This window comes from Panthera uncia, unplaced genomic scaffold (assembly GCF_023721935.1).
Source record: "Panthera uncia isolate 11264 unplaced genomic scaffold, Puncia_PCG_1.0 HiC_scaffold_510, whole genome shotgun sequence".
NCBI lineage: Eukaryota > Metazoa > Chordata > Mammalia > Carnivora > Felidae > Panthera > Panthera uncia.
Window position 1 is genome coordinate 15,318 of NW_026059661.1, and position 26,326 is coordinate 41,643.

The 26,326-nt window shown below is 53.5% G+C and overlaps 1 protein-coding gene across 1 annotated transcript; it reads left to right on the forward strand.

Moving 5' to 3' along the window:
• Positions 1-254: 254 nt before the first annotated feature.
• On the forward strand, positions 255-23,623 carry LOC125918162 (72 kDa type IV collagenase). The gene is made up of 13 exons (XM_049624198.1): positions 255-752; positions 3,351-3,577; positions 4,521-4,669; positions 5,711-5,839; positions 6,075-6,248; positions 8,961-9,134; positions 9,977-10,150; positions 11,822-11,977; positions 13,167-13,302; positions 15,421-15,557; positions 16,659-16,818; positions 21,137-21,246; positions 22,718-23,623. Exons 1-13 carry the CDS (start codon positions 597-599, stop codon positions 22,819-22,821), a joined length of 1,986 nt encoding a protein of 661 aa, XP_049480155.1. The 5' UTR covers positions 255-596; the 3' UTR covers positions 22,822-23,623.
• The last annotated feature ends 2,703 nt before the right edge of the window (positions 23,624-26,326 follow it).

A 26,326-nucleotide genomic window follows, 5' to 3' on the forward strand; every position in this document is an offset into this window, starting at 1 on the left:
CTGCTCTCCAACCTCTGGACGTCACGAGTCTAGAGTGGTCGCGCCAGATGTCCCCCCGCAGGGGGTCCTTAGTCTTGGCGCCCGCCCGGATGGGGGTAGGGGTGGAGAGGTCGCGCACTGCCGGTGCCCGCCAAGGCCGGGAGCGGCTGGCGGCGGGGCGAGGAGGCGGAGAGAGGAGAAAAGAGGAGGAGGGCGAGCGGGGGGTGGGGTGGGGTGGGGCGGAGAGGGCCGGGCCTGAGCGCGCCCCCCTCCCAGCACAGCCAGCGCCTTCCCAGCCCAGCAGGCCACATCTGGCGGCTGCCCCCTCCCTTGTTTCCGCTGCATCCAGACTTCCTCCGGCGGTGGCTGGAGGCTGCGCATCTGGGGCTTTAAACATACAAAGGGACTGCCGGGGCCGGCGGGAACGGGCGGCGGCGCGGGGCTGGGGCGCGGGGGCCGGACCATGCGCCGCTGAGCCGGGCGAAGCCCAGGCCACCGAGTCGAGCGGCCCCTCGGAGCGCAGCGCCGCGCGGCGGAGCAGGCGCCAGCCAGGCGGCGACGCGGCCACCCGCACCGAGCCAGCGACCCCCGGGCGACGCGCGGGGCCCGGGAGCGCGATGACCGAGGCGCGAGGGGCCCGGGGCGCACTCGCCGGCCCGCTGCGGGCGCTCTGCGTCCTGGGCTGCCTGTTGGGCCGCGCCGCCGCCGCGCCGTCGCCCATCATCAAGTTCCCTGGAGATGTGGCCCCCAAAACGGACAAAGAGCTGGCCGTGGTGAGTCGCTGCGCTGGCCTCCAGGAGTCAAGTTCAGAGAAACTTCGGAGGCCGAGGATTTGGGGGGGGGGCGAGGGGGAGTCTCCGGGTCTCCAGAAAAGCCACCCCCGCGGTGGGCACACGGCTTGGGGAGGAGCTTCAGGAAACAACTTGGGGGGTCTTTGGCTAGCTGAAAGAGGGAATCTCTTTTGCAAACCGTGGGGGATCCTCGGTAATTGGAGAAGGCCTTTGATAAACAACTTGGCAACTTTTAGGACACAGCATGGGGGGGGGGCGAGAAACCAGCGGGGGTAGGGCAGGGAATGCTTTGGCAAACAGCTGGAAGGGACCCCTTTTGTAAATAGCAGGGCCATTGTGTAGTATCTGGGGGATCTGGCAAGGGGGCAGCTTTGTAAACAACTTTTGGACACATCTGGGGGGTTGGCTAACAGGCCCCTGGCAAGAGTCAGAGACCTTTGGCCAAAGGCCTAAAAGGGGTCTCTTCTGAAAATGGAGGATCTTTCGAAACCTCTGTAGGACTTCGGGAAGAGGGTCCATTGGCACACAATTTGGGTTAACTTTTGCACACATGTGGAGAGGAATTCAGGGTAAAGCAGAGCTTGGCCAACGTCGAGGAACCTTTGGCATACATCTGGAGAGAGGCCTTGGAGGGGATCTTTTGGCAGATATTTGGGGCAGGAGGGAAGCAGAGAGCGCATCGTTTTCACCTGGCTCAATGGACAAGTTGGTCAGGAAGGTCAAGGGTTGCACCTCGGAAAGTTCCCTCGAACTTCTCCAGAGAGGGTTGAGGACCCGAGGAGAGATCTGGCCGCCCGGCGCAGGGAGGGGTGGCGCGGGAGGGCCTGGGCGCGTGGGGCGGGGGCGGACTGAGTCTTGAGCGCCAGGAGCCCCGGCCGGAGAGCCGCCAGGCAGCCCTCCCTCCTGGCGGGGCTCCGAGCTGTGGCTCAGACGTTGTTTTGCCAGCGCGCTCACTCACTCGCTTGCCTGGCTGGAAGGGCTCCCTGACCGACCGCGGCAGCGTTACACGTTACACAAGGGGGCTGGGGGCCCCCCGAGGGGCACCTCTCCTCACCTTGAGAGCCCCTGGGGCTGAGGACCCCTCCGGATGTTCCTTCCTGCTTTCCAGACATCTGCTCCTTTATTGCTTCACCTACCCCAGAAATCTCATTCTCCTTCATCCTGGTCCCCCATCCTGCCCAGGACAGGACTTTGGTCCCCTCTGGTCACCCTAGGTGCCCCTTCTCAGGATGTGATAACACCACTCCCATTTCCTACATATAGACCTCTGTCCCAGCTGGGTAAGTGGGTTGGGAGACCTTATATTTTTAGGGGGCTACTTTTTTTTACAAGGGTCTGGAGCTGGCCGGCATGTTGATGTGGCTGTTGGTTGGGGGTGAAGGTGAGCTTTGTAGCACTGAAAAAGCTACCTGGGTCCCCACACCTCCTACAGCACCTGGAAGGAAGTCCGTGTTGCCCAGAGGCAATGCAGTGGGAGGCCTGAGAAGCCTCCTCTAGACTTAGACTGGTTAGGTTCACATCAGAGAGACTCTAACAACTGACCTGCTTGGGCAAGTGACTTAAGTTCTCAATCTCACCTGCTTCCGCAGACAAGATAATAGTGATGCCTGTCTCAGGGCTAAGGGGGAAGTCCTCCTAGACACCTTGAAGGGTACCTGGCACGCGGTAAACATTCAATAAGGGATAACTTTTGTTATCATTCTCGTTATCACTAATATTATACCCTCTATTTCCCTTTCCTAACTGCTCCCCAAACAAGGTTAGGGCCCCCGTAATAAGGTCTCTTGGTTGTCTTTACAACACAGATCACATATTTAATATTGCACCCACTATGGTCTGTCAGCCTCCCCACACTGGGATTTGAAGCCTGGAGACTAGAAACATCCGTCGTGTTCACCAGTTTATCCCCAATAATACTGGCACAGGGCTGGGCACATGGCAGCCGTCAAAAAAACATTTGGTGAGGAGACAAATGAGCTGGTTGGTCCCTGCGACTCCCCAGGGGTCTGTTTGGTTTAGGCCTCGGTTAGGGCAGAGCTGGCTGCTCAGATCCGGAAAGACAAGATGATTTTCTCTTTTGGAAATGACAGATCTAGGATTTGTACCCAGGTCTGTCTGCGACTGGAATCCATGCACATAAGCCATGAAACTCCTTATAAGAAAAGCGAAAGAACAATTTCTATGTCATCAGCCGTTAGGTGAATTAAAAGAGATGACAGAGGAGAAGAAGAGGGGCAGAGAGTTAGAGTTCCTAGTGTGGACCCAGGAGCCAGATTGCTTGGATCCGAATCTAGCTCCTCCGTTCATGAGCTGTGGGATCTTAGGCAAGTTTCTTAACCTCTCTGAGCTTTAGTTTCTTCATCTGGATGATGGGGATAGTAACAATAACCATATAGGGCATATAGTAAGCACTCAACACGTGCTGCAAGCCATGCTTTACGATGTGACTCAACCAGTGGGTCACAGAGCTGGCTGGGGAACCCGGGATTCTACCCAGTGCTGTTGGATTCCCTGACTACTTTGGTCAGTATTGTGCCACCCTAACGTGGCTGCTTGTCTCCGGGTGTTCCTGTCTTTCAGCAATATCTGAACACCTTCTACGGCTGCCCCAAGGAGAGCTGTAACCTGTTCGTGCTCAAGGACACACTAAAGAAGATGCAGAAGTTCTTTGGGCTGCCCCAGACGGGTGACCTTGACCAGAGCACGATTGAGACCATGCGGAAGCCTCGCTGTGGCAACCCTGATGTGGCCAACTACAACTTCTTCCCCCGCAAGCCCAAGTGGGACAAGAACCAGATCACATACAGGTGCCAAGGCAGGGCCCCTGGGCCGTGGGGACAGTGGGTCTCCGGGCCTTGCTTCTCCCTTCTTGGGGACCCAGGGGGTATCCAGCGAGGGGCCTGGAATTCTTACGAAATGGAGTCAGATGGACCACAGCTTGAATCTCACAATAATAGCCTTGGGGCATCAGCCAACTTAGTTTCTAGTGCTCTGAGCCTTGGCTTTCCAGTCTACAAAATGGGGCTAAAACACAACCTTCCTAGTAGGTTGTTGGGAACTAAGCTTGGTCATAAATAAAGGGGATTTCACAACGTCCAGCATACGGTAAGAGCGTAGTGAATGCTAGTCGTTCGTCACATCGTATACACTGTTACTACAATAATACGCTATTATTATTAAGTGGGGTCGTTGGAGCAGGTGGAGGGAATTTGATGATTGGTTGCTAATTGAGTTTTATATGATATTAAAGAACTGTTATAACTGATTGTGAACTGGGCTGCGAGCGCTGCTCTGTCTGGCTCGTGCTGGATTCCAAGGGGGAGATCTCTGCCTTGTGCCCCTTAACGCGTTATTCATGCCTCCTCGCCTGCCAGCCAGAGGTGAGGAGTGAGACTTCTGAGCCAGGGCATGGAGGCATGGGCTGGGCTAGGGCTCCACAGAACCCCAAGGCATTCTGGGTGGGCTGTTCTCCCAGCAGGCTCTGCTCAACACGCACACACATATACCTGCCCGTGCATCCAGGCTCATACACGCTCGTATGTGCGTGCAGAAGTCTGTGCACCCCTCACCTGCTCAAGCACACACTCGCACACCTGTACTCATGCGTGCACATCCACACACGTTCAGGCATGGTCACTCACACAATTGCATATACACACTTGCACCTATATGTCCGTGCTCGTGTGCATATGCACACTGACATTCCTTGGTACACACAGGCACACTCACACGTGTTTCTATCTCCTCCAGGATCATTGGCTACACGCCTGATCTGGACCCCGAGACAGTGGATGATGCCTTTGCTCGTGCCTTCCAAGTCTGGAGTGATGTAACCCCGCTAAGGTTTTCTCGTATCCACGATGGAGAGGCGGACATCATGATCAACTTTGGCCGCTGGGGTAGGCAGAAGAGGGGTCAGCGGGGGGCCAGGGTGGAGACCAGGGGGGGCAGTCTGGCCATTAGAGGGGCACCGGAGTCCTGAGCATAGCTTAGACAGGAGAGTAGAAGATGTAGACACTGGAGAGCCACGCTGATGTGGGGGCAGGTGACATGACAGGGGGTTGTGCCCTGAAAGCAAGTGGTCTACCTGCATTGCCCAACATGGTGGCCACTGGGTACATAGGGCCGTTTAAATGTAAATAAAACTTAAAATTCAGCTTCTCGGCCACACTGGCAACATTTCAGGTGCTTAGTGGCCACAGGACATTAGTGGCTACTGAATTGAACAGCACAAAGAATATCCCCATCATCACAGAAAGTTCCATTGGCTAATGTTGGGGGGACACTGAGCAACTCTGGATGTGAGGGTGGCTCGGAAACAACGGAGCAGTGTAGACGCCAGAGTCAGCGGAATAGAACCCGGGATCAAGGACACCATGTGGGTTGGCCTTGTGAACACTGGCGGTAGTGTAGACGTGCAGGGAGGGAGCGTGGACATTGTGAGCGGCGTTGTGACGTGGGTGAAGGCACCGGCGCAGGCAGCAGTGTTGACGTGTGGGTGGATGGTGCGGACCTGGGCGGCAAAGTAGGCATGGGGGCTACTGTTGTGGATATTGGTGATGGTGTGACCTGAGGGTAAGCCCTAGGGCCAAAATGGCAGGGAACGTGCGGTAGGTGATATAGACAATGGTGTAGAGGTGGGGACAGTGAGTGAGTGGGGAGGACGCCCGTGTGGCATGTTAGTCTGTGTGTAGGTGTAACGTCGTTAGTGAAGGTCGGTGGTAGAGATACTGGGGGCCACATAGACTTGAGGGGTACTGAAGACCGTGGGATGGTGACGATCAAGTTAGGAGCCCTCTGCGGAGATGCCGGGTTCCCGGTGCCGGATGACCGTACCGGGACAGGGAAGGGGACAGACGTTAGGGCAGCTATAGGACTGTGGTCTGGGCGTGGCTGTGTGTGGCCGGGGCAGCTAGAAGCTGAGACCCACTGTGTTGCAGAGCACGGAGATGGATACCCCTTTGATGGCAAGGACGGGCTCCTGGCTCACGCCTTTGCCCCGGGCCCTGGCGTCGGGGGAGACTCCCACTTTGACGACGATGAGCTGTGGACCCTGGGAGAAGGGCAAGGTGAGAAAGTGAACATCCGCACGCCCAGGTCTCCTCCCCAGTCCTCCGCGAGCCTCGCCGTCCCTAGCAACCAGGACCGTGGCTTCCTGGGCCGCCGTGGGCACCTCCATCTGCTCCGATGGGACCGGAGAGACGGCAGGGGGAGGGAGGTCACGTAGCCCGGTGAGTCAGAGTCCCGGTCTCCAAAGAAGGGCCCGGAGAGGCTCACACTCCATCCACCCCCTGCTGCCCTCAGTGGTCCGCGTGAAGTATGGGAACGCCGACGGGGAGTACTGCAAGTTCCCCTTCCTGTTCAACGGCAAGGAATACACCAGCTGCACGGACACGGGCCGCAGCGACGGCTTCCTCTGGTGCTCCACCACCTACAACTTTGAAAAGGATGGCAAATACGGCTTCTGCCCCCACGAAGGTGAGCGTCCACCTGGCCCCGGGGTTTCCACCGCAGCCTCCACCTTCCCAGGCTCCCCACTACCCCCTGCGCTCCCCCCCCCACCGCCAGGCCGGACGCGGCCAGTGTGCCCCACTTCATTCGTTCGTTCAGGCCCTACCAGCCTCGTCTGAGCCATTGCTGTGTCCTTCTCATCGGCACGATTACGTACGTAATCCTTGCAGGAAATCAGTTGTTTTGTTTTGCCCTTAGCAGAAATACTTGTGAAATCACAGGTTTGACGTGCTAGTTTTTTTTTTTTTTTTCTAATGTGCATAAGAATGAATTTAGAATTACTAAGATGCCCAGTGGTCCTCCGGCCAGAACTGGGGATTCAGGGACACGAGGAGAGGCTGGGGGGGGGGGGGGGGGTGGATCGGAAGCCTAGCAGTGGGATTCAGAGGCGGGACTCAGACACCGAGGCCGGTACCCAATCTGGCTTGGGGACACCAGCCCTGGGAATTTCAGCCATCGTTTCCAGTTCTGATGCTGACTCTTCCAGTGTGTGTGTGTGTGTGTGTGTGTGTGTGTGTGTGTGCGTGCACACGTCTGGGTGTGGGACTGTTCCATGTGCCTCTCGGGGTCTCTGTCTTCCCTTTCTTGTGTCTGCATCTCTGTGTCTCGGCAAAGGCATTAGGCTTGACTCAGTATCTTCGTGTTTTTGCTGATGCTTGTGACAAAATGTTTAGCTATTTTGAAGCCATATAGAGCAAGGAGTTTCCTTAAGGGGTAAGGGTATTGACATAACATACCCAACCCTTTTTTAGTAGATCCTTCACGATGACACACACTTCATAACCAGAAATCACAAAAAGAGTGTGTATACATCTTAATTCTAGATCATATCATCTTAGTGATCTGGAGATCAAAAGCCCAGAAAACTGGAAGGGAAATGGGAGAAAATGCAAAACTTACTTTTTTTAATACTTGGGAGAAAATGCAGAACTTACTTTTTTTATTACTTATTTCTTCCTCATCCCTTGAAGGCTCTTTGATCTATATATATATGCCTCTGTCTTTTTGGCTGTAATTTTACATGTTTGTGACTTCTCCGACCCCATTGCAACTGAACACCAGCCATCTTAACAGAGGGAAAGAAACCAAGAACTAGTTAATGGCGTTCCTGTTTACACTTTTAATACCAAAGCTCACGCGATAGTTTGTATTAAGTAAGAGTTCACGTCATTGACCATTAATAAGTCAAATTTTTAAACAAAGATATTTTATGTCTCTTGCATTTCCCAGTAGGGATTCGAGCAGAGATAACCTTGCCATGTGTCAGTCCCTGTGATTAGAAGAGAATGCCTTGATCATGGAAGTGGAAACAGCTGTAATTCATAAGTTTGGTTTTTCCCTGCATCGGACATTAGCCATTTACTTGGTGTTTAGCCAGATTCAAGTACATACAACACGCACGTGTTCGGTCTTGGGATAGAGGTTCTGGTTACTCAGCCCCTCCTGACTGCTGAGTCAATGATTGCTTTTCTTCATCCTCGTTGGGGGCAGGATCTGAAAGGGGATGGGGGCTTCCTGGGTGGTAGAAATGCAGCTGTTGGGAGACCAGAGACAGAGGCTGGCCTCCCTCAAGGTTAACACGTTGCCTTTCCCTCTCTGAGGCCACCAAGGCGTCTGGCTTCAGTTTTGGCTCTTCCCCTGGTCTCCTTGTTTCTGGTATTGCGGGGGGAAGGTCTCTTGGTTGGGGAGAGGGGAGTAGTGAGGATATGGGACCCTGATCCTGTGGTCCCTGGCCCCCATTTTGGCCATGGTGGAGTTAATGAGGGCTGATGAGGTCACCTCTGGCGCCGTTGTGCACAGATGGTCCTTGTTACGAACTTGTGGTTTTGCTAGTTGGCAATTTCAGAGATACACCATTTTGTAGCTTTGGGGGTGGATGAAGGCATGGGGGAGCAGGGGGAAAACCCAAGACAGACAAGCCCAGACTCTGACTCCCACTCTCCCCAAATTCTCCAGGCATAGCCTCTGTCTTGGGGAGGTCAGAGTGGGAGCTCGGAGGGCATATTAGAAGGTGTCTGGAGACGCCACCTCTTTTCCATTCTCCCCCTCCTTTCCTCCTCTCTCTCCTACAGAGACCACAGGAGGGCCGTCCAGGAAAGCGCCTGGGGTTGAAAGGGAGGTGAAGCTTTCTCTGTGTGTGTGTGTGTGTGTGTGTGTGTGTGTGTGGCAAAGGGTGTGAGCAAGAGAGAGATGACCATGAGCAGTTCCAGAACCAGCCTTCTCAGAACCTCAGTTTTCCTTTCTCTCGAATGCAAAGATTTGTGGTCCTGCCGACCACCATGGATGATATTTTTAGCAATCTGCGTGGCTTGGGCACAGACCAGGCAGAGTGGACAGTCACCTTGGGGTTGGGTCAGGGGCAGGGCTCTGGCGGCCCCATGCTGTGTGCCAGGTTTTAACCATTTCATTGGTGGGAGGAGGGGTGGCCCATAAGGTCCCAGGGGAGGGATCAAGGTGGCTGGGGAGACAGGAGTACCCTCCAGGGGACCAGAGGAGCAGCAGTTCAGCTACCAGCACAGACGGGTTTTAACATCTTAACAATGCTGTATCTTCGCTGGTGTGAATTGGCAGGTTGGCCCCCAGCCAGCCCTGCGCCCACGCAGGTGCTGAGCTCATTCCCCGTTGGGCGGTGGGTGGCCTCTCACATTCATGCTCTCTCCGTCTCTCCCTCACCTCCAGCCCTGTTCACCATGGGTGGCAATGCTGACGGACAGCCCTGCAAGTTCCCATTCCGCTTCCAGGGAACATCCTACGACAGCTGCACCACTGAGGGCCGCACCGACGGCTACCGCTGGTGCGGGACCACGGAAGACTACGACCGAGACAAGAAGTATGGCTTCTGCCCCGAGACCGGTGGGTGTCTCCACCTCTGATGGAAATGTCTGTCCTCTGGTAGAAAAGCTACCAGAGCCCCCTCCCCCTGTCCGGGGCAACTCATCAGAGTCCTTAGCAGCTGGTACAGCATGAGCACCAAAATCCGAACAGATGCTGATCAGAACAATAGCCAGTTAAGCCGAAATGGTGATCCCTAATGTCAGGCCAGCTCAGGACCCTCTGTGAATGGCCCATCCACTCTCAGCTTCCTTGTAATCGTTTCTCTCTCTCTCTCTCTCTCTCTCTCTCTCTCTCTCTGTCTCATCTTGAAGTATGTCTTCCCTGCCTTTCTTTGCTCTAGTCTGTGTCTCTGTCTTTTGGCTTCTGTTTTTCAGTAAGGACTCCCTTCCTCCCTCCCTCCCTCCCTCTCTTCCTCCCTCCCTTCCTTCCTGATTTTTACTGAGCACCTGCCTTCTGCAGGAGACACAGGTAGGTCTTCCACAGGAGCCCGCATGATGGAGCTCACTGTCTAAGTATGCTGGCCCCGTTGGCTGTGCCCAGCACCCTTTGCCTCTGGTCCCCTCCAGCCCCATCCACGGGAGGCTAATAAAGCTCTGGAATCTGGCTGCGTGGGTTTGACGCTTCCAGCAGTATCTGCTCAGGCAAGTTTCTTAATTTCTCTGAGCTCCAGTTTCCCATCCACGAAATGGGGCTGACTTACAGTCCCTACTGCACAGGGTTATAGAGACATGCTTGCTCCAGTGCCCAGGGCTGAAGCGGGTGCTCCATAAGCGTGATTTGTTAATGTCCACATCGTGTGGTTCCCTGGTGGTGGCTTCAGATGCCTTACTGCCCCCTCACCCATGTCCCTTGCTCCACAGCCATGTCCACTGTTGGCGGGAACTCAGAAGGTGCCCCCTGTGTCTTCCCCTTCACCTTCTTGGGCAACAAGCATGAGAGCTGTACGAGCGCGGGCCGCAGCGATGGGAAGATGTGGTGTGCGACCACAGCCAACTATGACGATGACCGCAAGTGGGGCTTTTGCCCTGACCAAGGTACAGCGCTCTGCCCGTTGGGCAGAAACACCAGATGCTGCCCCGCCCCTGCACTGGAAACCTTCCTGGGCCCCCACCCACCTCTGGCATAGACATCACCCCCAGACACCCACCTGTGCTTGGCAGACACACTGTTTTGGCTGAGGCCCTGCCCATCCGTGGAGATGGCGCTCTTCTCCTCCGCCTTGACCGCGCCACAGGTGGGGCTGTGACTATGCGAAACATCCCAGTGCCGAGCGCAGGGTACCCCGTTCCAGAGAATGATTCCCCTGCAAGGCATTCCCCTCCAGTGGGGAGCTGCCTGCAAGGAGCTGGGTGGGCAGGAAAAGAGAGGAAAAACAGGAGGAGCATCATCCTTTCTCCAACACCACCCTCCAGGTAGCACAAGAGAGTCCCCAGAGCCCCCCGTGTCCCATTGGCACCCTCTTTTGCCAAGTTGTGAATGGGTGGGGGGACCTTGACAGTGCTGCCCCCCAGGGCTCACAGGCTGGGGCAAGAGCATGACCAGGAGATAGGCCATGACCTTACTATGTGGTCAGTGCAGTGAGCAAGGTGTTTGGGGGCACTATGCCCACTCTAGTCTGCAGGGCCCAGTGGATTGGGCTTAAAGCTCCCCGATGGCGCCAGATGGCCAAGTGAGAGGTCTGGTCCGGGGCTGGCCAGAATTAGATCAGCCTCTTTTTATGTTACTTTTCTTCTTTTTTACTCACAATGGGGTGGTATTTGGGTAACGGCTAACCGACAGAGACTGGCCGAAAGACGTTTTCTTAACCCCTGCCAATGCCACTCTAGGACATATCCTGATACTACCTGCCCTGCTCCAGCTTCTACGTAAAGGTGGGATTCTCCATCTGCTGGAATGGCTTAAGACCCCAGAGCTATTGTGGCACACTTGCGTTCCCTAAGACTGTCATAACAAAGTGCCACAAACTGGGTGTCCTAAAACAACAGAAATGTATTCTCTACAAGTCTAAAGTCAAGGCATTGGTACGGCCACCTTCCCTCTGAAGGCTGCATGGCCCCAGTCTCTGCCTCTGTTTTTACGTGGCCTTCTATGTATCTTCTCCTCTTATAAGGACACGGGTCACACTGGATTAAGGGCCCATCCTGCTCCAGTGTGACCTCCTTTTAACTTACATCTTAATTTATCTGCAAAGATGCTATTTCCATATAAGGTCACACACAGTCACGGGAGCTCAGTCTTAGGAACTGAACCTATCCTTTGGGGAGACCCCCCTCATCCTACAGCCTGCCCTCTGTCTGTGGCTAAGCCTGGGCAATCATTCCAAGTGGGAATGGTTGTCATTACTTCCCCTGGGGCAGGAAGGGTGAGCCCACTCTCTTTCCTTCTTTCCTCTTCAGAGACCCTGTAGTGCAAGTTTTTTTTTTTTTTATCAAATGGGACCCCAAGTAGAGGATTTGCAGCTGCTATTTGTTCTTTATAGCACACAGCAGCTGCCCACCATGGGAAGGGACAAAGGGACTTTGGCTGACCCGACTTGGAAGCAATGGGCATAGTATCTCAGTCCCAGAGCATTCGGGAGAAGGAAAAATCAATATGTGCCATTTGCAAGGCTCTCGGCCCTACCATGGGGATGTCCTCAGAACCCTCATCCTCCCTTGTCTCTCTCCCCTTGTCTCTCTGCCCCCCTCCCCTCCTGCGGCCCTTAGGGTACAGCTTGTTCCTGGTTGCAGCCCATGAGTTTGGCCATGCAATGGGGCTGGAGCACTCTCAGGACCCTGGGGCCCTGATGGCACCCATTTATACCTACACCAAGAACTTCCGCCTGTCCCACGACGACATCAAGGGCATTCAAGAGCTCTATGGTAACCCTCCGTGTGGGGCTTCGGGATGGGGGTCTGGGGAGGTCACGCAGCCCAGGATGGAGGCCAGGGCTTGGGGACCAGCAAGGTCCCGTCTCTCCAGGACCGCAGGAGACCAAAGGCAGGAGACAGGAGCGCTGATCAGTTCTGGGGGTATCAGAGCAGCCCTCCAAGGGGACCCCTGGATAGTCCCTTTCCTTTCCAAATAGCACCAGTATTCATGCCCCTCTTGGCTCCCCAGAGCCACTCTGTGAGGTCGGCAGGGGAGAAACTGGCTCTCCATTTTCTAGGTGAGTAAACTGAGGCCTGAGGAAGGTAACCCTTTTGGCCCAGGGTCACCAGGAAAGCAACCCAGTTAGGTTTAGAATCCAGGAGAAGGAGCTACATACAGAGCCGAATGTGCCAGCGTATGGAAGATCCTGATGAGACCGGGAGGGGACCCAAGGTGTCTGGTTTTCATACCCAATTCTTTTATCTTGATGTGTAATAGGCGTAATTCAACCAGAGCTTGAAAACAGTGATTTATTTATTAATGCTTATGATGAGGCTAGAGTAGGTCCAGTAAGAAAAAAAAAAAAAAAAAAAAAAGGTATCAAATGGTCCCGGTGCCCGGACCAAGTCAAAGGGAGAGATAACAAGTTCAAGTGCTTCTGCCCCTCACCAACAGCAAGAGATGGAGCAGGTCTTTACCTCCTTGGACTCACTTTTCTCTTCTCTAAACTGTGACGGGTTGCCATGAGGAACAAAGGGATGAATGCTTGAGAAGGTTCCACACCCCCGATGCTGGACACACTGGTGGCCGCTGTTGGCCTTGACTCTCTTTTGGGCTTAAGAACCTGAGCTCTGGGTTTGAATCCTTGGGAAGGTCGCTCCACCTTTCTGGGCCTCAGTTTCCCCATCTGTAAAATGGCAATAATAACGGTGCCTCCTTGCAAGGGCCATGGTGAAGACTGGTTCGGGCGATGTCAGTGAATAGCATTTGTTAAGTACCAACCAGCTGGTTGGGACCCTGGTCTCTCTTCACTGATCTGCCACGTCCAGACATCATCTCTGTGTCTTGCCCGGCCTCACTCCAAGGCCAGAATACTATTTCTTCTGACCCTTAGCAGGTTGGGTGGGCAGCTTTGGGGGCTCAGCCTGGTGGGGAGAGCCCCTGGAGCTGGCGAGAGTCTGAGGGCACGTCCTCCTCCAGGGGCCTCCCCTGACATTGACACTGGCACCGGCCCCACCCCAACTCTCGGCCCCGTCACTCCTGAGATCTGCAAACAGGACATTGTTTTTGATGGCATCTCTCAGATCCGGGGGGAGATCTTCTTCTTCAAGGACAGGTGAGTACAGGAGCTTGCTTCTCGTCCTTGCCCTCTGCCCATTTCCCGTTACCCCTGTGCCCCCAACCTCTGCTTCACAGAATGGCCCGTACAGACAGCTTGTCCTATGTATTGGACAGCCTCCAGATGTCAGTGGCTTACCGCAATGGGCATTTCTATTACTCTTTCCTAGTCTATGGGTCTTTGTCTAGGTGTCTTGGCTTTGGGCTGCGGTTTGGGTTCGGGGATCTTCTGCGTATCACTCACTCTCCTGGGATTAGCAGCTGCTCGTGGCAGATGACAAACACAAGAGGCCAAATCAAACCACACAAACGCATTTAAAGCCTCCACTCACATCATGTCTGAGAATGTTCCATTGACTGAAGCAAATCACATGGCCAGGCCCAACACCCACTATAGACGGTGGTACTGAGAGGTCACATGGCAAATGCACATGGATGTGTAATTCTGAAATAGGGGTGGAGGGAAGAATTGGAAACAGTAATCCAGGCTCCCACAGGCTTTCTCCTGGAATCGCCTTGACCTCAAATAGCCAAATCATTCTTTCTATGGGGATCAAGTAACCGCAGGGGAGAGGTGGTATCCTTTATGCTGTAGATAAAGGCCTCCGCTCAATCGATCAAGAGCTGAGATTCACCCAGCTGCCCTAGCCCTCCTGGAGAATGGCAGACAGTATCTAGGACTGCATTAAAAAATATTTGCATCGTCCATCTGTACATACACATATACATACACCCATCCATCATTCATCTATCTGTCCATCATCTATCCATCCATCATCCTTTATCTATTACCAGTCAGTCATCATCCATCCATCATCCATCCATTCAACAGTCTGTCGACCCATCCGTGCATCCATCCATCCATAGAATGTGGTAGGTGACAGAATGAGCTTTGGAGCCAGATTCCCTGGGTTGGAATCTTGGACCTGCTCCTAACGGTTGCATGATTATAGGCAATTTAATTATGTATGTGTGGTATGAAGTCCAGACGTAGGGCTGCCTCCAGGGGCAGGACTCAATGATATCTTTGTCCACAGCCATCCTCCGCGTTGATTTCATCTCAAGGCTGGGTCCCTCATGGTCACACAATGGCTGCCAGTGGCAGCAGGCTTCCTTGCCCACATCCGGCAGGAGAGAGAGAGAGAGACAGAGAAGTCCCCAGATAGGAAATACAAGTCTATCCAATCTTGTCAGGCTCACATGAATCATATAGCAACTACTGAACCAATAATAATTGCCAGGAAATGCTAAGCTCTGATAAGCTTAGACCAGTGGTTCTCAAAGGTTGGCACATATCAGGATCATCTGGAAGGCTTGTTAGAACAGATTGCCGGGCCCCAAGCCCAGGGAATCTGGCCCATAGGTCTCGAGTGGGACCCAATAATTTGTGTTTCCCAGTCCCCAGATGATGCTCATGCTGTTGGTCTGGGGAGCACACTTTGAGACCGGTGGCTTAAGCTAATCGGAATGGGGTTTGGGTCCACCGGTGGGCAAACTTGGATCATGAATACCAGAGTTGTGTGAGGAAGGATGCAATCTTGTGACATTATGAAGGTTTCGTTTTATAAGACACACAACGTGCCTGGCACTTAGTAGGCCCTCCAGAAGTAATAGTTGTCACTCTTGCTGAGGTGCACAAGTCCATTGCCTTTCAATTCAAGACATTCTGTGAATACCATAAGCCCCTGCCTCAATTGGCTTCTGATCTAATAAAAGATATTTGAAGATGTTTTTAAATAAAAGATATTTAAATAAAAGATATTTAAAAACAACAACAACAACAACAACAATCAAACTACTATTCCAGGCACCCAGTGTTGATGATTTTGAGAGACTCAGAGGGACAAGAATATGGTATGGACAAAGGTAGTTAGGGAGGGCTTCCTGGAGGAGGAAGCAAGACAGGGAGCAAAAAAGTGGTTTCTCTGCCCTGGCATCTTGCAGAGGGGGCTCTGCCCATTCTCTAGTCTTTCCAACCTTCCTTTTGATCTTGGCTCCTCCAAGGGCGTCATCGCTGGGAAGTTTTTGAGTGGGCTTGGGGAGCTAATATGACCTGTGGTAATAGCTGCAGAGTGACCCAAGGTGTGGTTTTCTGTGTCCCCTGCCCCAATTCCAGGTTCATTTGGCGAACAGTGACACCACGTAGCAAGCCCATGGGGCCCCTGCTGGTGGCCACATTCTGGCCTGAGCTCCCGGAAAAGATTGATGCTGTATACGAGGCCCCACAGGAGGAGAAGGCTGTGTTCTTTGCAGGTGTGTGGGAAGGGGCCTGCCTCGCCCTCGGCGCCACGGGGGTCTGCACCGTGGTTCCTGTGCACCTGTGGGTGCTCCCTCTCTTTTATGGATCCGTTCTCTCAACCATGACTTCCAAAAGCATGGGATTCATCTGGGAGATTGGCTCAGACACCCAGCATCAAATACATTAGCCCACGTGTGAACATTTCATTACTTTTTAATTTTCAATCCTTCTGATCCGTTTTCTAGAAGGAAAATTACAGTTCAGTGCTGGTGCCTCCAACGCTTTCCTAAAGCTAGAGCCTTTGACTGTTTTGAGTTAGAATTTTTTAAAAGGTGATTTCATTTTTAACATTCAAAACTTAGTTCAAGAAAATACATGTATTTTCTATGGATTTCAGGATGAATTCCCTGAAAGCCAAATACTAAGCAAACAATAGTAGAAAAAGTCTCTGTAAGTGGTTAAGAATCATCAAGGGAGCGTCACATGGCTGACATCGGGGAAACCCTGCTCCTTCGACATTCATTTGAACCTACAGCGTGCCAGGGATCCAGCCCGGCCCTCACGGAGCTCACAAGCTAGCGGGGTGGCGGGGGGTGCGGGGAGAGAAAAGCGGGCTGTCAGGAGGAAATGCAGTAAGGCTATGATCATAGGGGAGGAAGGACTGATAGGAAACTGCCCTGGTCCGAGGGGTGGGCACAGGGACTGCCTCCCGGAGGAGCTGAAGTCTTAGCAGCACAAAGGTACAGATTCCGCCAGCCAGTTCCCTGCCTCCTCCGTCCCAGAGTGCTCGTGGGCTGTGATGCAATATTAGGAAAAGGTCTTCATGGTAAATGTGGCACTTAGCATGCGTGGCCTGGTGAGGGAGCAAGGCATGCACCTCCCCCCCCCCCCCCCCCCCCCTCCACTCTCCTCCTCTGCCAGGCAACTTCTATAAGCAATTTGTGAAACCGTATATGTGAGTCTTGATTCTGGGCACTGAGCCCAAAGTGAGCAGGACCTGTGTCCCTGATGAAAATGGGCACGGTGGGGTCCCCGGCAGACAGAGGACGGGAGGGACAGGCCAGCCTGAGGGATTTCAGCACCAGTCACCAACGCACACTTTGCTTCCGCCGCAGGGAATGAATACTGGGTCTATTCAGCCAGCACCCTGGAGCGAGGGTACCCCAAGCCGCTGACCAGCCTGGGGCTGCCCCCTGACGTCCAGCGGGTAGATGCTGCGTTTAACTGGAGCAAGAACAGGAAGACCTACATCTTTGCTGGAGACAAGTTCTGGAGGTAAGGGGGGTGGGGCAGAGTAGAAAGGAGAACAGCACAGCCATCTGTGTGGACGAAGAGAAGACACTCTGTGGTTTCCTGTTTCCTGGGTCAGAGTCGGAGGTTTGGGGCCACGGGTGCCCCCTCCCTCGCCTCTCCTCTCCCAGAGCTGCAGGCCCTGCGAGAAGTCCCTGAAGGATGAAGCATCCTTGTGTACATTGCTGCTAGGGGTCTGGTCAGAACCTCCTTTCCTCCTCAGAAGTCTTTCGATTGGGCCCATGTCTGTCTGGTGTGGGGCCTCCGATTTGGGAGTGACTCACTGAAGAAGAGGGCAATAAAAATAAAGGCAGCAGCTGCTACTAATAACACTGGATGCCAGACATTATTCCAAGGGGCTTTATGAGATAAGTATTGTTATTATTCCCATTTTACAGATAAGGAACCGGGGGTCCAGAGAGGTTAAGTATCTGGTTTAAAGTCACACAGCCATGTCGTGGCAGGTTGGGATTCGAACCTGGGAATTCTGGCTCCTAGAGACCATGCTATTTATTCTTCCCTATTCTCTATAGTACCTGGGATAGTGGGGTCCTCAGAAATGGGGGTGGTGAAGGCGGGGGTGGCAGAGGGCAAAATATGATGAAGACAGAGATAGGTCCACCAGTTGCCCGCAGAAGCATCCAGATCAGGCCCCACGGGAAGCAGCAGGCACCCTGTGAAATGTCTGCCACGGGGCCAGTGTCTGTGGGTGCAGGCTGGCAGTGGGCCAGTTCAGAAGGAGGTTACTCACCGCTCTGGGTCATCAAAAGGAAAGGGTTCAATTCCAAGAGGCCATGGTCAGGGCCATGGGTCAGGGAGCCCAGTATCCGTGAATGGTCAGTGAAAGGCCACCCAGACTTCCGGAATTTGATTAGAAAGCTTCCACATTTCCCAGACAGGGAAGCTGTGGTCCAAAGAAATTAAATACCTTGTCTACGTTATTTAAATGCAAGTGTGTTGGCCACAGAACCAGGATTGTAACTGCTTCTCCTGGCCCCAAACCCCAAGCCCCTCCACTCTACCCTCCGTGTCATTCAGTCAGTGGAAGGGGTGGTTGGGGCGAGGGGTGGTTGGCACCTTCCTCCTGTGGCTGCTCCCGCATCCGGGCCCTTTGCCGGCCATCCCTGAAACAGTCCTGCTTCCCTCCCAGGCCTCCCTCTTCTCCCCCTTCCCTGCCCTTCCCACCCGCCCTGCCCCCAGCTGCCCTGCATTCAGAAGCTGTTTGCCTGTGTCAGGGAGGAAGTCCAGACATATTGCTAAGATACTTAGCGACTTAAGCTGATGGATATCTCAAGCCTCAAGAAAGAACACAGTCAGCCAGGAAACCTCGGAGCGGGCTTTCTGCCCGTAGGCTCCCAAACACTCCTCTGCACAAGCACGTACTACAAATAGCATCTCAGCGTGGTAGGCGCCCTGAATCTCTAAATCTTAGAATGCGGACAGTGAGCAGCACAGACAACACAGAAACGTGAATCTTCGAACCATAAAGTAGCACTTGTGTCTACAAACCATGGTGTTGGAAGGACTTTTGTGCTCCGCCTCCAGGGCCCCCTGTGTATGTGAACATATAGGACAGATGTAGCCACGTGTGAACGCGAGTGTGCCCAAGCGTGCATGCGTACACACACACACGGACACACGGGCTGTGGTGGCACCTGGGTGGGATTCGGGCAGAGTTATCTGCTTCCCAGTCCCTTTCTGCAACGAGCCCACCTTCCGAAGCTGGGGTCCAGAATGCACAGGCTGCTCTAGAAGGTCAGTGAAACTGACTTAAAAGCAGCAGAGCTAAAGGCCTTTCTGGAAGCTCCGGACTGGGTTTCCAGAAGACATAGTCAATGAGCTTGAGACGTTGTTTCTGGAGCCGAGGCTTCAGAGGCCTCAGGGGCCTCCCTGCTGGAGAAGGAAGGAGAGCCCCAGATGACAGAGGACAGGCATCTGCCTCCAGCCTGGCATGCCCTCGTCTGTGCCAGGGCGTTCTCAGCCCCTGCTTCTGGAAGCTTCCACCAAGTGCACAAATGTATACTCAGTATCTCCTATGTGCCAGGCACTTAGCTGGGTGCTGGAAGACAGTGGTTAAGAAATAGTCACGCTTTTCCTTGTGGAGCTTACGGTCGAATGAGGGAACTAGATATAAACATGTTTGAAAAGAACAACGATGGCTTCCGTGACAGGCTTATCCCAGGCCTGAGGCTGTGCATTTCACGTTTATTTATCTTTTTGAATGTTCACTTATTTTTGAGAGAAAGAGAGGGAGAGACCAGGGGAGAGACAGAGGATCCAAAGTGGGCTCTCCGTTGACAACAGAGAGCCCGATGCGGGGCTCAAACTCAAAAACCATGAGATCCTGACCTGAGCCGTAGTCGGACACTTAACTAACTGAGCCACCCGGTGCCCCTCACCTTTATTTCTTTTTAAAGGTAGATCCTATTTTAGCCCCGTTCTCCAGCTGTGGAAACTGAGGCTGAAGTACCTCAAGGGTACCCCCATGGAAAAGCTGAGACAGAAATGTCTGTGTTCTTAACACCTGCTCTGCACTGCCAGTTTCCACAGCGGTGGGGAGGCATGGAGTGTCACAGAGAAAGAAACCTTTTCAGGCAGTGTAGGAACCTGCAGACAGAGAGGAAGACGAAGAGCTTTGGGCCCCTTCAGAGCCAGCACCTTCTGATGCCCTGATGCCTTGTTCTTCCTGGCCGAAAAGAACTTGGAAGCAAATTGGTTCACTTCTCCGAGGCTCGGTTTCCACATCTATAAAATGGGCTTGCTTCCTGCCCTGCCTACCCTCTGTGGGTAGACTGAGAGAGAAATGAGGGCGAGTTCAAGCATAGGACCCAGAGTCAGAGCCGTTACCACTCTGGGAGAATGTAGTGTTGGGGGCCTCAGAGGGGGTGGTGTGGATGAGGTGCTGGGACTTTGGGCTGAAGACTTGGTTTTGGTAGACCAGGTCACGAGGAAGCATATTAGGTTTTGCAAGAAGTCTTATGATGCAGCTGGGGTTAAGAAGGGCTTTCCCGACGGTTCCCAGGGTGGTGGGCAGAGGGGGAAGTGGAAATGGTGGTTGGTGTGAGGGATGGAAAGGGAAACCCACAGGGAAAGCTATTGTTGGTGTCTAGGATCGGCTGGTCGGGCTGGCCTCAGGGAAGAGGGTCCGCTCTGAGGCACCACAGAGGAAAGCTCAGCTGTCCCCAAAATGGCATTTGAGCACAGATCTGTCTAGAAAATCAACTCCACAAGGGCAAGACTTTTATCTTGATTGCTGCAGTATCCACAGGCAGGCAGAGTAGGAGGTCATTAAATATTTAGAGAATAATGAGTAGGTTGAGTGTAAGTAGAAAACCAAAGGAATCAAAGTGGCCCCAGCATTTAAAAAAAAATCCCCAAAAAAGGAAAACGATGGAGGTATCGCTAGCCAGGAAGAAGACTATGCCAACTAATTCTCAAAGTATTTATCTGGATAAAAGGCACGGCCCAGGATAACTATGTGCCCTGTAAGCTACATCAGGGACGGAGGGGGCGGGAGGCCCGCCCTGTGACTAACAGGGCTTGGATTCGCGTGCCACTCATGTAACCTGGCTGTCCCAGATGAGATCATCTCCCAGGATGCGGACGGTCACCTCCACCTGGAGAAGCAGTGGTTTGTCAAAGCCTCTCAGTGAAAGAATGTGGAGGCGGGACCCCATCCCTGGACTCTCAGTCCAGTGCGCCCCACACTGCAGCAGGGATCAGAGTGTGTAAAGGAACTAACATTTCCCAAATACCAAACAGCAGACAGGGAGATAGGCATTTTGCATATGTTATTTCATTTCCTACATACGTTAATTAAGATGCTCGATACAACCCCATTTTATAGTTAGTAAAGCGGAGGTTCAGAGAGCACCTTGCAGCTGGGGGGCCAGGCAGGCCTGGGTTGGATTACCACTTGGGAGCTGGGTGCACTTTCTAAGCCTCTGGTCTATAAAATGAGTATTCCGGTAATAACCGTGTCCTGGGATTCTCACAAAGATTGACAGGAAATATATGGAAAGTGGTTAAGGCACTGCTTACACGTTAGCAGTAATCACAAGATTGCTTTTATGGGACTTTTAAAGGTCACATAACTAATGAGTAGTGGGGTTGGGATCCAGACCCAGTCTGGCTCCCTGGCCTTTGACTCCAGCCGGCCGCCTCCCTGCAGGGCTAGGTCTGGTTTTCCAGGCTCAGCCAGGAGCCAGCCGCTGGGCCTTCCCATCCAGGTTGGGGGGGGGGGGGGGGGGGGGGGCTGGCCTTAAGGGACGCCCCCGGTTCCTCATCTGCTGTTTGCTTGCAGGTACAATGAAGTAAAGAAGAAGATGGACCCTGGCTTCCCCAAGCTCATCGCGGATGCCTGGAACGCCATCCCCGATAACCTGGACGCCGTGGTCGACCTGCAGGGCGGTGGTGAGCGGCCCAGCCCCCTGTCCGCTTTCTAGGACCTGCCTCCCCGCCCCCAGCCCCGGGGCCCAGCTCCTCACAAGCACACACTCCCTCATTGTGCAGAGCAGCAAGCGGAGCCCGGGGAAAACAAACCAGCCCCTTCAGCCCAGGGCTGGGAAGGCATCCAGACCCCTGACCTCTGCTCACTCAGCTGGCTCCAGGCAGTAAGACCCAGAAAGGCCCCTCACAGCTGCAGGGCCTGGAGCCAGGGAAGGGGAGGGCAGGAGGCCTGCTGGAACAAGAAACATGGGCTCTGTGCCCTGGATTCATTCCGGGGTTTGGTCCAGGCCCTTTCAGGTTCCACAGGAGGCCTTGTGACTGCCTCCCATTAGCAGAAGGATGGCTCCATTGGAGACAGGACAGACTTTTGTCCTGCCCTCTTGCTGATGTGGCAAAGTTCTCCCACTCAACTCAATCTGCCCCCGGTCCCTTGCTGAATAAAATACAACCCCGTATCAGCAAGGGATAGAATTTGGAGTTTGAAAACCATATTCTGAGGAGGCTTCTGTGAGGTCTGCAGGGTCCTGGAAATGAGTCCAGTTGGCTTTTTACAGGAGGTTTCAATTAAACTCCACAAAGATTTCTTTGGAGCCCCTATCATATGCTAAGCACATGGCCCTAAGCTCCGGTGGTGAAAGATCTCACATGTCCAAGGAAGAGCAGCACATAATCTAGGGATTAGGTTAAGGATTGTCTTCGAGAGTAAACATCTATTGAACACCTACTGTGTGCCGGCCTTTTGAAAGAAGGAAATGAGATCACGTACGTCAGGAATCGCACATTTTACAGCCCGTAGGGGCCAGGCCAATAGCATGAATGAATGAAGCAGGCAAGGCAGACGGTGGGGAAGGGTGAGGTCTGTGGTGAACCAGAAGGCACTTGGCTGATTTACAACCACCTCCTTCTGATGGCTGCTGCAAGAATGGGGGCCCAGTGTCGTTCAGATAGTCTAGCTGTTTTAAAAGGGAGCAAGAAGTGCGTATTTTCATGTGAAGTTTCCAGATGTTTGTACGCTGGCAACTCATTCAGAACAAAACAAAACACAGAATCTGTGTAAGCCAAATAGCCAGCTGTCGGCCTGAAAGGCCTGGGAGCCTCCTCATTTGTCCCCTCTGGGAAGTGCTTAGTTTGTGCCTGTGCTCAGTGGAGCGGGGTTATTTATATTAATAATAGCATGTATTAGCCGATTTAATCCTCGCCCAGAGGTCTAAGAGGTCCGTATCTTCACCCCCATTTTACAGATGAAGAAACAGGGACTCAAGAGAGCTTAGTTCCCCAGCCATTCCCCTTCCTCCGGCCTCAGAGGTTGGGGCGGGGTGGGGGTGGGTCTTCTCTGGTTTAAAGGCTTCTTCCCTACGGGAGGCTCCCAGGACCCTTTCATGTGCTACAATGTCCAAGGATGGGGTGGTCACCACCTCCCTTTGTCTCGTCCCAGGTCACAGCTACTTCTTCAAGGGCGCGTATTACCTGAAGTTGGAGAACCAGAGTCTGAAGAGCGTGAAATTTGGAAGCATCAAATCCGACTGGCTGGGCTGCTGAGCCGTCTCTGGCTCCTCCAGGCCCCGCGCATCCATGTCTTCTGCAAAACCAGGCCCTGAGCGCCAGGGAAGGACCCGGATGGGCCTGGCAGCCTTCAGCTCTGTAGTTAATCAGCGTTCTCACCCCTACCTGGTAATTTAAGATTCTGAAGGGTGGCTCTGCCCTGTGCCCCAGGAACGGTGCTGCTTGTACCCCTGCCAGGTGCCCTCATCCCCCTTCCATACCCCACCAGCCCTCCAGAGCCACCCCCAAAGAGATGCTTTGATATTCTCAATGCAGCCCTGCCTTGGGCTGCCCTGGTGCTGCCACGCTTTGGGCTCTTTCTCCCTCCACAACTTTCTGTGGCTTACAGCACCCTCGGAGCCAACAGAGAGAGACTGTCTCAAGAGGGCACTGGTGGCCCGACAGCCCAGCCTGGCATGGGGCAGTGGGACAGGGGCATGGTCACGTGGCCACCCTGCACACCTGGCTTCTCACTGCTGGACGCCTTAGGACCTCTTCTACGTTAGCGGTTTGCTTTGTATGCACTTTGTTCTTTTCTCTCGATCGACTTGATTGTTCCACTTTGAATTTCTTGACAGAAGGACTTCAGGTTGTCTGAAGTCACTCCATGATGCATCTCAGCCCACATAGTGATGGTTCTCTTGTTCACTCTGTTTAGTACGTCCCTGACCCCATCACTTCCTCCACTGGCTGGAGGAAAACCAAGCCATGGCTCCCGCTCAGCCCTCCCCCACCTTCCTTCAACAGTTCCCCATGGGAAATGTCAACAAGTATGAATAAAGACACCAATGGAGTGGCAGTGTTTGCAGGGGGTTTTTTTTGTTGTTGTTTTTTGTTTAATCTGCAGAGCCTAGAGAGGGGCTACAGCCCCCGGCAGAAGAAGAAACTTAAAAAGTCTATAAATCTCTGCTCCCTACAGGGCCCGGGAGACATTTGCGGCAAAGGTCAGAGCTGCCAAAATAAAGAGCAGGAGACCCTCCAAGTGGGTGAGCTGGAGTCCCTCTGTCCTGAAGGAAGAGCCTTTGAAATAACACTGGTTCTGTCACTGTGCTGGCAGGGTCTCATTCAAGGTCCCCTTCGTTTCTGAGGCTCAGTTTACTACTACTGAACCCCCAAAACGCCCCTCCATTAATAGAGTGCTTACTATGTGCCAGGCACTTGACATGCAGCATTTCATTTAACCTTTACAACAGCGTAAAGAGGGGGAGGCTATGATTAACTCAATTTTTACTGATGAGGAAACAGGCCCAGAGAAAAGCAACTTGCCCAGGGTACCATAGCTATCAGGTAACAACCCAAGTCAAGGCCAAAGATGACCTAGAGAAAGAGCTCTAGCCCCAGCCCAGAATCTCCGTCAGCAGCATTACCCTCTACTGCCCCCAAAGCCACCCTAAGTAAACATAACTAAGGGAGAAATAAAGTGGGCCTTCAAAACACAGCTTCTATTAATGTTTAAGCTCTTTATCTCTCCTTCCCACCAAGTTGCCCACCCCTAATCCCCTTCTATATAGGAAGCTTGGAGTTGCTGGGAAACGAATTGAAAGCCTGGGATTATTTCGGAGGGCTTTTCTGGCTCTGACAGACTGGTTGCTTCAGGCCTCTCATGGTGAGGCTGGTGATTGGACAGGACTCTCTAGAGGTGACCTTTGTGGAGTCATCTTTTCTCCTATGGCCTGCCCAATGGCTCAGGTCCTTGAGGGTCCTGAAGAGATAGCCTTTTGTGCAAGTTCCTGGCTAAAGAGACACAAGGGACTGCCAGCCCCTACTTGAAGACCCCCGAGGCTAAGGAAGCTTACATCATGACTATAATACACTATTATTAGCATGCTCTGTTACACTGAGAACATTCCACTGCTCCACAATGTAATACCTAAAAGGGGCCATTTCTTGACTGCTTTCCTATGAACACTGCATGTTTCATTTTGTTTTAATTGTTACTACAACTTTATGGGGTAGAAATTAATTTTTTCCCATTCTTAGATGAGGGTACAAGCTCAGAGGTTAAGTGAGGAGCTGAAGGCCACACATCTATCCGGTAGGGTTGGAAGATTCTGAGATTATGCAGTAGCTAAGTGTGAAGCACCAGCTGTCCCAGGGTCCTGATTAGAATTCTCACCAGGCCCTCCAGCCTGGAGTGAGTCGTTGACCAGTAATTATAAGTTACCATCTCCAGTATTTGCTTGTCTGCACCCAAGGCTTGACCACCTGGCCTCAGGTCCTGGGAAACTGTCTATCTTCCCCAGCCCCACCACTACTCATATAGTTCCAGATAGGCCTTTGAACTTCCTCAGGGTAAAACAGAGCCATGGCCCGAGTGATTTCCCTTTTGGGGGCCAGGTTCCTCATCAAGCGTGGAAGGCAATAGTTGGCAATCATTGTCTTTTTCTATTAACAGCATTGGGAAAGCTCGATTTTCTTTTGGAGAACCATCTTCCACTGTTGGTCCATGTTTTGAGGGGAAGATTCCACTCCAGGTACCAATATCTCTGTTGTCATGACTCTTTCAGCTGTAACTGGCAAACATCCACCTCAAACTGGTTTAAGCAAAACCGAAACATATACCAGAAATTAAACACATAAAACAAAACCTACCCTGGATATACTAACTCACTTAAATGGTACATCCTAGGGATGGCTGGATTTGGGTTCTGTTTATCTGAGTTCTGTTTATCCCATTTTACAGAAGGGGCCAACTGAGGCTCCTGGAGCCAGCGATTTGGCCAACAGGCCCCGTAAAAGAGATTGGTACTCCAGGTGGGCGTGACCCTCAAGCAGAGAACCCTGCCTAAACTGTCTCTCATTGGGGTGCCCTGCTCTGAAGGAGAAACTTTCGGGGCGGGGGGGGGGGGGGGGGGGGGGGGGGGGGGAGAGTTATATGACCAAAGAGGAAGAGCCAGATACCTAAAGGGGTGGGGCTAGCGCTCAGGGGGCAGAGCCAGAGCTGTGGCGTTCAGAGCCAGAGGCGAGGCCAGACGGCCTCTAGGTGACTCGCGCCTGCGCGGTGGCCCCGCAACAGCGCCGCGGGCTGGGACTCCGGTGAAGCTCCCCCTAGGAGGTCTCAACGGGTGCTTGCTCCGGCGTTTCGCGACGGTCGCTGGGTCCGGCCCGACGCCCTGCTGAGCCATGAGCAAGTGCGCGGAGGCGGCGGCGGCCACGGTGCCGGGCGCGGGCATGGGGAAAGCCGGGCTGCGGCCGTCCATGGTGCCCCGCCAGGCGTCCTTCTTCCCGCCGCCGGTGCCCAACCCGTTCGTGCAGCAGACACGGATGGGCGCGGCGAGTCGCCTCCAGGTGAGGGAGCCGGCGGAGCAAGGGGCGAGGAGGAGGAACAAGGGGAGAGGCGTGGGTCTGACGGTGAAGGCAGAGGTAGGTGAGGGGCTTGAGGCCGAGAGGAAGCAGATCGGGGGAGGGGCGTGGATCTGACAGGGGAGGCGGAGCCAGGAGAGAGAGGTGAGGGTTGTGGGTCTGAGAGAGGAGGCAGATCCAGGGGAGGGGTGTGGGTCTG

Bases quoted from the DNA above. Each gene is read 5' to 3' on its own strand.
- LOC125918162 (XM_049624198.1), top strand. From the start codon at position 597: ATGACCGAGGCGCGAGGGGCCCGGGGCGCACTCGCCGGCCCGCTGCGG. The intron at 5,840-6,074 runs GTGAGAAAGTGA...TGCTGCCCTCAG, and splicing joins GACCCTGGGAGAAGGGCAAG to TGGTCCGCGTGAAGTATGGG. The intron at 21,247-22,717 runs GTGAGCGGCCCA...GTCTCGTCCCAG, and splicing joins GGTCGACCTGCAGGGCGGTG to GTCACAGCTACTTCTTCAAG.